General features: G+C 46.5%; 1 protein-coding gene across 1 annotated transcript; it reads left to right on the top strand.

The window, feature by feature from the left end:
- The first annotated feature begins 315 nt into the window (after nt 1-315).
- Uchl1 (ubiquitin C-terminal hydrolase L1) lies at nt 316-9814 on the top strand. The gene is made up of 9 exons (XM_027390804.2): nt 316-348; nt 482-493; nt 964-1092; nt 3536-3686; nt 6184-6269; nt 6354-6401; nt 6969-7035; nt 8037-8095; nt 9728-9814. Exons 1-9 carry the CDS (start codon nt 316-318, stop codon nt 9812-9814), a joined length of 672 nt encoding a protein of 223 aa, XP_027246605.1.
- The last annotated feature ends 516 nt before the right edge of the window (nt 9815-10330 follow it).

Genomic DNA, 10330 nt, shown 5'->3' on the forward strand with positions numbered 1-10330 from the left:
GAATTAAAAGCTGCATCAAAAACGCTGCTCGGTGCGCTCAAGTAACACCCACCAACAAAAACCATCTCCACAACCACCAGATTATCTCACCAGCGAGCGAGACTGCAAGGTTTGGGGGCTCGGCTGTACCACTCTGTGAGGTGCATGGGGGTGTTCGAGGCCACTTGGCCGGCTTCCTCGCCTTGGTTCTGCCCCTGTCTCCCCTGCTCAGGCTTCCCCAGTGCGTCAGGCCGGCGCTTTATAGACGCAGCCTGGGCGGCTCCACGGGCTGTTTTTCGGCTCCTTCGGGTGAGGTTGGTTTTGCAGTCCGCGAAGATGCAGCTCAAGCCGATGGAGATTAACCCCGAGGTAAGCGTAATTGCTGGGCTGCTGTGGGAGCGCGCAGCGCAGGGCCGGGCCTTAGCTCCGGCCGGATAGCCGAATCGGATCACGTTATTATCTTTTTTCTTTTCTTTTTTCTTTTTTTGCATTTGCTTTTCAGATGCTGAACAAAGTGAGTGGCATGGTGCGCAGTCTCTGTCCTTTTCCTCCACGGGAGCATCGTCGGTGACGCCCAGCCGGCCGCGCCCTGCGCAATGGAGGTGGCGGGGCTGGGGCGCCCTGCTGGATTTAATTCCTGCTCTCAGTTATTTAGAGGATGGGGGTGACTGAGAGACCGATCACAGGGAGGTGGTGGAGGATGCACCGCGACAGGAGCGAGCTCGGGGAACAGCTCCCGAGGGCGTGGCGACTCTAGTCCGTGGGCTTCGCGGGAGCCACGTGTGGGCCGAGCTTTGTGCTGTGTCACTGCGTGGCCTGGAGGGTGGGACGTCGCGGAGGCTCCTCCCAGACTCGGGTGGGGACCTGTGTGTGTGTGGTGGACTGGGGGTGGGCAGAGGGATGCGCGTGCAGACCTCGCCCCCCAGCAGGTGCCCATCACTGGTCTGAATCTTTTGGTCTGGCTGCCCTGTCTCTTCTCTGTAGGTGTTGGCTAAGCTGGGGGTCGCCGGCCAGTGGCGCTTCGCAGATGTGCTAGGACTGGAGGAGGAGATTCTGAGCACAGTGCCAACCCCTGCCTGCGCGCTGCTGCTGCTGTTTCCCCTCACGGCCCAGGTAGGGTGAGGTCCGTGATGGGCGGGTCTCAGATGATGTACAGTGCTAAGGGATATGCCCTCTTAACCCACGATGCCTCCCTCCCTTCCCCTAGGGTAGGGAATAAAGATTCCACCTCCTAGGATGGGTGCCTGCATTTTCATGGTACCTATTCATTGTAATGGCCATTATTGGCTATTTGCCTTAAATTTGGAAGAGAAGGATCAAGTATATTTTTCCGGTTACCCTTTATTTTTCTGAGTTTTTCTTCCACTTGGGAATGGCTGTTGCTTCCTTTTAAGGTCATTGTTTAGTTTTCAGACTCCCACCTAGCTGTAAATTGAAGAGAGCCTGGCTTGAGTCAAAAGGTTATCACCTCCATCTGATTTTTCTGCTGGATTCAGGGCTCTTCTCCCCTATTTCCCCCATAGCAGGCACACTGTTGAACCTGAATTTAAAAGCTGAATCATGGGTGCACAGAATCTTTTCAGCAGCTGTCTCTACCTCTTCTGACCTTGTGGCTGAAGTAGGTCTTTAGCACAGTCATGGAGACACCCTTTCTTTTTCTGACATGGTCTTCCATCTTCCAGTGTTTGGGGATATATGTGAGTCAAAAGTCAGAGCATCAGACATAAAAACAAAACAGTAGGATATGTGTTGTCTTGCAGTGGGTAGAGTCCCCATAAATCATGGCGTCATCTGTCTCCTGTTGCTGTCAGCTGCCGGCAGATTTAAGAATCAATGAAATTGGCATTACCCTAAATGGGATGAGGTTAATTAAATGCCATCCTAAGGGCAGGTGTTCTAGAAGCATTCTTGACCAAAACTAAGCTGTATGGGAAGGTCTAGGCCTTCCTCCTAGCAAATGGTCTATTGTGAGTTCAAACGTAGTTTGGAAGGACTCGGTGACATATTTTATAGTCAAAGCTTTTATTGCAACCATTGCATCTCAGGCTGGCTTCCTTGGCATGCAAAGCCGTGTCCCCTCCACTTGAGTGGTTCCTGGAGCAGTTCTTGATAGGCACCATGATGACTTGGAGGTTTTGAGCAGAGCTCAGGCAAGGCCTCTGGGAGGCAGTGGCGCAGCCTATTTGCTTTCAACTGTTCACTGGTCTCGTTTTGCAGGCTCCAGTGGGTCTTTTTAGAGAACATTCCAGTCTGGCTGGCTGCTGTTTTGTCCTTTAGCTGCAGTCTAGGCGGTCCCATATATTGAGTACCTAGTCTGCATATATAATGGGTAAAACACTTTTTAATGGAAAATGAAACTTAGTTCGACTTCCATCTACAAGCTAATTTAGGAAACATTAACTCTCACTCAGGTTTTGTTGGGGAAACCCTAAATGGGCATAATTCATTTTGTGAAATTGTTACAGAAGTATCTCCATGCAAGAGCCCAAACAACTAAAGGGTGGTGCTAGTCTGTTGTATGTACAATTGTAGTTGTACAATTAGCCGTAAGAGGTGTGAAAACCCTTAACAGTAATACGATGCCAGAATATCCTAAGTGGAGTTTCAGCTCATCATCTTGTGGGACAGACAGTCCTACTCCTCTTCTCGAGCCACAAAGTAAACACACACTCCATTTCCATGTACAGTAAATGAATGGCTGCTAGAATTGGAGCCAGGCTGATTGATGTGCTGGGTGAATTCTGCTGGCCGTGGGCAGTAGGCATTTCCATGGCAGTAGCACCTGCTTTTGATTGACCAGTCCTAACTTCTCAGGTCTTCCAGATTTACTAGTGAGAGGAATAGACAGTCTCCTGAGTCATTGTACAAGACTTGGGCAATGACTTGAGGAAATCCCGTTCATATAGCAGAGTCTCCAGACGATTGGTACTGTCATCCAGTTAGACTGCTGCATTGCTGGCAAGAATAAACCAGTGCCTTGTCTTTCCTCTTACAAGGTGAAAAAGGTTTTTTTGTTTTGTTGAAATCATGGTCCATTCCTTGTATCAATGTCTTTTAAAACAAAACAAATGGGAAAGGAAGCTCTTGCATCTACTTACCCCTTTCAACAGTTAAAGCTTTTTAAAGACATACAAATGGAACAGTTAGAGAATAGAGAAACACATACCAGCTGGTGTTACTGCTGGGTGTTGATTAAAGGTTGAGGACACCTGTATAAAATGCAGTCATTGTTCTTGTCGAAGGGAAAAAATCCTGAGTGGAGCTCTTGCTAGATTTTCTGATGCCCCAACTGCCAGCTAAAGGTTGCTGTGGTGTCTAGACAGCCTTGGGCAGCATCCAAGGCAGTACCTGCACTGCAGCATCAGGGTGGAGCCCCATGGCCTGCTTGGGTGTGGGAGGGAGACGGGCTGTTCTCTGGACATCAGTCAGCATCTAGAACCATGACCCCTGCTCCTGGTCACACATCCAGCTGTGCATCTCTTTAGAACTGGCCAGGCTGCCATATGCATTTGCATTTTGAGATGAAAAGAGAAAAACTATTTTCCCTGATTCACAGCATGAGAACTTCAGGAAAAAGCAAATCGAGGAACTGAAGGGACAAGAAGTTAGTCCCAAGGTGTACTTCATGAAGCAGACCATCGGGAACTCCTGTGGTACCATTGGGCTGATCCACGCGGTGGCCAATAATCAAGACAAGCTGGAATTTGGTACTTGTGGCTTAATAATTTGGTCATCTGCTATTTTTTAAAACTTATTTTTATTGGTATGGCAGTGTGCCACAGCATGCTTATTGGGGTTAGGATACATACAGCTTTGTGGGATCCTCTCCTACTTGATATAGGTTTTGGCAGCAGGGGTGGGGGGGGGCGACCAAACTCCAAATCTAGCTGATTCTCAGTCACCTGCTATTTAAACTTGAGACGTGGGGTTCAAAAAGTTCACAGTTTAACAGTTACAGTTTATTTCAGCAATGTATAAACATACACATACATGATGGGACAGAACAGAATCTCACTCTAACTCTGGCTCGCCTGACTGGCCATGAACTCAAGGTGATCCTCTTGCCTCAGCTTCCTGCTGGGGCTTACCGGTGCCTGCCTCCATACCTGTCCTTAAAGTCGTTTGAAGCCTGTTAAGTCAGACTCCTCACCCAGATACAGTCCCATGAATGGAGTTTGCAGTTTCTCTTCTACAGGGAGGAAACTCCTTGTCTAAGTTTGGGCTACCTCCCCTTCCCAGTAAGCATCCTATGTAGTTTTCTCCCCCTTTCTTTTTTTCTCACAGCTTTGTGGGGGCTTAGGTAAGAAAAGGAATACATGAGGGACAGCTAACGTATCGATTCTCATATGCACTTCTTTTAATTCTCAAAATTTTAAGGAATTAAAGGTGACAGCCAGAAAATGTGACCAGTAGGGCCTATCTGTTGTGGTTCTGTGTCTCCTAATTGACAGAGGAACCAGAACAGCTGAGAGCCCCTGACACAGGAAGGCATAGCTGAAACCTTGAGGAACACAGCTGAGAGCAAAGTTGGGTGGAGGGCTTCTTCCCTCCTCCAGTGGAAGCTGAGTGGGATGTAGGGAAAGAGGCCTGAGCCCTTAAGCTTGTGAGAGGAATGAGAGTCAGCCAGAAAATGTTACATCCACATAGCTGATTTAGGCCCAGAAAGTGCCAGAGAGTAAAGCTTTTCGGCTTTGAGAGCTGTGTGGTCTCTGATTTGCAGCTGAAAATTTGCCATAGCTATGCTAGAAGTAGATGGGCATGGCTGGGGTCAATGAAAACTATGAAAAGAAATAATAGTAATTTGCCATCTCTTAACTTTGAATGGCTGCAGATGGCTACAGATTGGATACCCTCAGCACTGCTGCTCCTGCCCATCAAATGTAGAGCCAGCTACTCAGGACACCGAGGCAGGAGGATTACTTGAGCCTATTCAAGGTCGTTGAGTGACCCATGTCCAAAAAATGTGTAGCTCAGTAGTTAGTTGTCTAGCAGGTCAAGGCCCTGGGGTTGATCTCAGGCACATACACACTCACGCACACTCACTCACACGCACACTCACTCACACACATACACACACACATACACACTCACCTATAAAAATATTTTCACTACGATGCTTGGATTAAAAAGTACCCTTTTGTACTTTTTAAATTAAAATGCTGGCTTGTCCATACCTACCTAGGTCAAGAAGTTCTTTTTCAAATATGGATAAGAAAGCTGTATCTTGGTCCTTGTTGTTTCCTCTATGGAGCCTTCCTTTACATCTGGAGTCTGTTCCCAGGATCAGGGTGATACTGGAATGTTAAAACCGTGGTAGAGCCGAGCTCCACAAGTTCATTTGCCTTGGTCCTTCTCATGGAGTTAGACGATCCCCATCAATTTCAGGTTTTGGTTTTCTTTTCTTTTTCTTTTTTCTTTTTTCAGTGATGGGGATTAAGTCCAGAGCTAGGCAAGTACTGCACTATGGAGCCCACCCTCAGGCTCTCCAGATTTTGAAATGATTCCCATTAATCAAATTTGCTAAATCTAGAGCTGACAGTTGGAGCTGAGGTCATTTGGAATGGTTCTTGTTGTAGCTGGGTCTCCTACCTCCTGTACTTACCTCCACTGAGCAGGGGCAGTGCTGATAATAAAGGCGACTGCACTGGGCTCTAAGCCAGAGAGCACAGGGCTTCACATTCCTAAGGCCTTTATGCGAATGGCATTCTATATTCCCTTTGCCACTCTGAAATAAAAATCTGGGCTTTTGGAACTCTTACTAGATTAGAGTATATATATATATATATATATATATATATATATATATACACATATATATATGATGCTCTATTTGAATTGAGAAGTGGTTCAGAATCAGCCACAGACATAGTGGGCTCTGCTTTTAAGGGACTAGGATTCTACAAATACATGATTCAGGTATATGGGTGCTGTGAGGAAGTGGTAAGACTTGAGACAGGAGTGAGGCAGGATTGGGATGTCAGGGACCAGGTGAAAGAAAGAACGTGTGCACTGGAAGAGTGGGCCAGCCTGTCTGGCTTGATTGTAGCAACAAGGAATGGTTGAGACGGCTGTGAAAAGAGGCAGCTGTCCACATCCCTGGAGGCCGAGTATAGATTTGAGGTGGTTCATAGGGCTAGCTGTGCACAGGCCGAAGTGGACAATACATCGTCTAATCTATGCCAATATGTACGTTTTCTTTTTAAGAGGATGGATCCGTCCTGAAACAGTTTCTTTCTGAGACGGAGAAGATGTCCCCTGAAGACAGAGCGAAGTGCTTTGAGAAGAATGAGGTAGAACGTGCTCCTGTGGCATCCCCTTTAAATAGCTCTGAGGAAAGGTACCACATGCTTATGGCTTTCTCTCCTCTTCTGCAGGCCATTCAGGCTGCCCATGACTCCGTGGCCCAGGAGGGCCAGTGTCGGGTAAATACCAATGCAAGTACAGACCTGAGCCAGGCTCATCCCACGGCACCCTCTCTGTTCCCTGTGGAATAGTTACAGGAATCATTTACTGCAGTGCAGTGACCAAGTGTTGCCCATCAAGGCCAACTGACCCCAGAAAGTCCTCCTCTTATAACATTCATACTTGATCTGTTCCCCCCAAATAGTTTGTGAAATCTACTTGGCAGGTAGAATAATTCAGTGGTCCATTCTGTGGTTAGCTTGTAAGAGCCCGTGGTTCAGCTCTAGCACCCAAAATTAAGTAAGCCATAGTGAGTAAAGAGACCCTCTAAATTCAAATGCAAAATTTAACTTAGAAGCCAGGGCCTGCATTGGCACAATTGTCTCTTCTGGACTTAGGCAAGATACCCTTCCCTAGGCCTGATCTCCTTTCCACTAAAAAGCATATGGTGTAGAGCTGCCCGACCATTCCAGCATTTCTGCCTTAGTAGGTTTAAATGAAATCTGTTCCACTTGGAGAGTAAGTGAATGTTTTCAATAAGTTCATCTGTTACCTTATTAATCTTTTTTTTTTTCTTGACTCTTCAGGTAGATGACAAAGTGAATTTTCATTTTATTCTGTTCAACAATGTGGATGGCCACCTCTATGAACTTGGTATGTATTGATCCATTTTGGAATCCATTAAAATATCCTGTGTTTGTTCAGGCTTAATCTCTCTTACAGACAGCATTGGTATGTGACTTTCTGGCATAATGTATGCAGTGATTTATGAAACCTTAACTGTGTATTCCAACAGCAACATTTAGCCCTCTGTCACACCCAGTTGCCCTCCTTGGGCAACTAAAATACCCAGTGAATGGCTTCAGTGACAAGCCAGTAAGAAAGGTAAATCATATTGGCATCAGCTGTAGGGATTCATGGCACTCCCTCACCCCCACTCACTCAGAGTGTCCCCTAATATCCATTTCCCACAAGGTTCACTGCCTGAATATGAACTTCTATAATATACAGCAAATGCTGTAATGGTAAGAGTGTTTGTTTGAGACAGGGTCTCTTTACATATTCCTGGCTGTCATGTAGCTCATTATGTAAACCAGACTGGCCTGGAACTCACAGAGATCAGTCTGCCTCTGCCTCCCAAATGCTGAACTTAAAGGCATGTACCACCATTCCCAGGTTGTAAAGTGAATTTGGATCTGCTGGGCATCATTTCTATTTATGGAAAATAAAAGGAATATCCACCTTGTAAAATTCCTCCCTTTTGTTTTAGTGGAAAAGGATTGCAGCTGTATCATCTCAGACTTAGACTTCCAAGAGCAAAGGAGACAGGGAAATCAGCAGTCACTAACGGGCAGTCGGAATCCCAGGACACTCTTTCCTATTGGACTGCCTGACGTTGTTTTATCCAAAACATGGGGGTCAGTTCCTCATTAGGATAGCTGGGTCAAGCCAGTGTGGTCTCAACTGTGGACTAGGGTTGTCAGTGGCTGTCCAGGAGTGCTCAAACCTCATTGCATCCTGTTGCTTTCAGATCAGGTTTCCCTCATTGGAATGGTAGTGCCTTTGGAAGAATCTAATAATCCTTGTGGGCTGGGCAGCTGCCATAGTCTGAAAGTGTGTAGGGAAAGCTGAAATGCCTGGCTTCTTTGTTCTAGATGGGCGAATGCCCTTTCCAGTGAACCACGGCGCCAGTTCAGAGGACTCTCTGCTGCAGGTAATCCCTGGAATGCATCTCCCTCCATTGCAGACACGCTTCTTCCAGCTACTTCTGTGCATCCGTTATGTTGGCTAATAGCATTCTTTTAGGGCTTAAAGATCACTTTAGTCATCCTATCTGCCTCCTTTTATAGCAGGTGGTTTTCAACAGGATCCTTCATAGAAGGCATGACTAATCTGTTTCGTGTGCCACCTTCAGTTAGAATTGGCTCAAAAGCCATTGCTTGGCTTTAGTTTGGGATTAAGGTAGCCATTGTTTCATTGTTGGGTTACACCATCACTAAAGAGGGGAATATCAGTTTTCTCTATCTTCCCTAATCCTCCAAGGCTTCGGGGTATGGGTCAGACTTACTGGGTATATATTACAAAATTCTGGCTATGTAAATTATATATTTTCCGACGTGATCTACTGGTATTGGAAAGCAGGGGATTTGAGGTCACTTGGCTAGAGAGGTGGCTCAACCATTAAAAGAGTGTATACTCCTCTTTCAGAGGACCCAAGTTCAATTCCCAGTACCTATCACCCAGGCAGCCCACACATACATATACTCAGAACTAAAGGGGGCTGGAGAGATGGCTTAGAGTATAAGAGATCTGATGCACTTGCAGAGGATCTGATTTTGATTCTTAGCACCATGTGGCGGCTCACATTCATCTGTAACTTCATTTCCAGGGGATCTGATGCCCTTTTGCCTCCACAGGCACCAGGCATGCAAGTGGTACCTGGATACTTATACAGGCATTATACCCAAAAGATTCAGGAGGACAGTGCACCTGTCCTGCTAGAAGTGACTACTGAAAACTCAGTTCTGAACTGTTCTAGGCCTTTTTGACCTAAAAATGAGTCTTTAGATTAGAATTTTAACGCTGTCACAAAGGAATGTCTTAGGATAAAATACAAGACTTTAAATAAAGGGATGGCTTTATTTGTAGTAGCAACAACACTGATCTTCACTCAGCACTTGGCGTGCACACAGTGGGGGTCAGCAAAGGTTTTCTGTGAGGAATCAGATAGGAAGTACCGAGGCTTTGTGTGGTGTGTGGCTCTGTGACAAGTGCCCAGGGCTGCTTCTGCAGCTCTAAGCTCTGCTAAACGAACATGTCTGTATCTGCCAAAGGTTTGTTCACCAAACTGGCAAGAGGCTGGGTTTGGCCTGTAGGTTGCAATTGCTGACTTCCGGGCTGGGTGATTTCCTAAGCGAGTTCTGCCTTCTGTTGAGTCCCTTTAATGATGCAGGAAGTGAGAATCTTTGCCCCCTTCTCCAAGATGACACAGAAATTAATGCCCAAGTTTTCTGGTTCTTGGCCACTGCGTTGAGACCCTTCTTCATAGAGAACCGGGCTTTGGAACATCCAAGATTTGGTCACCTCACAGCACTAGTGAACCAAGTCATACCAAACCAAGCACAAGAACATGGAGTCGTTTGTAATGGGGGAATGTGGGTTAAACAAGCCTGTGGTATAAAGTCCCATCACCTGGGTCTTTTTCCATTGTCTCCTTTAAAGTCGATGACCCTAGTAAACAGTAAACTGCTCGACTAGGCTTGGAAACTGCTTGGAAACACTTTGTCTTTGAAATTCCCCTCTCAGCAGGTTCTATATGTATATTAACACCATTCCTCCTTTCCAGGACGCTGCCAAGGTCTGCAGAGAATTCACTGAGCGTGAACAGGGAGAAGTCCGCTTCTCTGCAGTGGCCCTGTGCAAAGCCCCCTAAGTCCTGGGGGAAAAAACCAGCCGCTTTCCCCCTCCCCTGGGCAGGCCCGCGCAGCCCTGCCCTTGATCTGCAGCTTTAGCACTTATAACCACAGCTGTCGTCTTGTGTTCCACAGCCCCGTCACCTCCACCCTTCCCATGCCACCAGGGAGCTCTGTCACAGCCACGCCAGTGTGAACCTCAGAGGCGAAGCATTTCCCCTGCTGTGTCTCGTACCTTAATATCTATGGCTTTTTTGGTTTATGTCTGTAAGTTAAGGCTTTGGGTGTGGTTTGTCTGTCCTTAGAAGGGATAATAAAACTTTTCTGCTGGTAAAAGAGTATCAGCTGGTTTTTATGTTCTTCCATGCCCCACTCCCAGCCCCTCAGATTGTTTTGACAAGTGATGGACAAATGTCTTCCACCTAATGGCAGGTAAAAAAAGTGCCATATAACAGTATTGAACCCAGAGTTTTTATTTCTTTGCACTTACAGTGCTATACATACCTGTAGAAACTAATTTTTAAAAGTACAGTGTA

This window comes from Cricetulus griseus, assembly GCF_003668045.3.
Source record: "Cricetulus griseus strain 17A/GY chromosome 1 unlocalized genomic scaffold, alternate assembly CriGri-PICRH-1.0 chr1_1, whole genome shotgun sequence".
Classification (NCBI taxonomy): domain Eukaryota; kingdom Metazoa; phylum Chordata; class Mammalia; order Rodentia; family Cricetidae; genus Cricetulus; species Cricetulus griseus.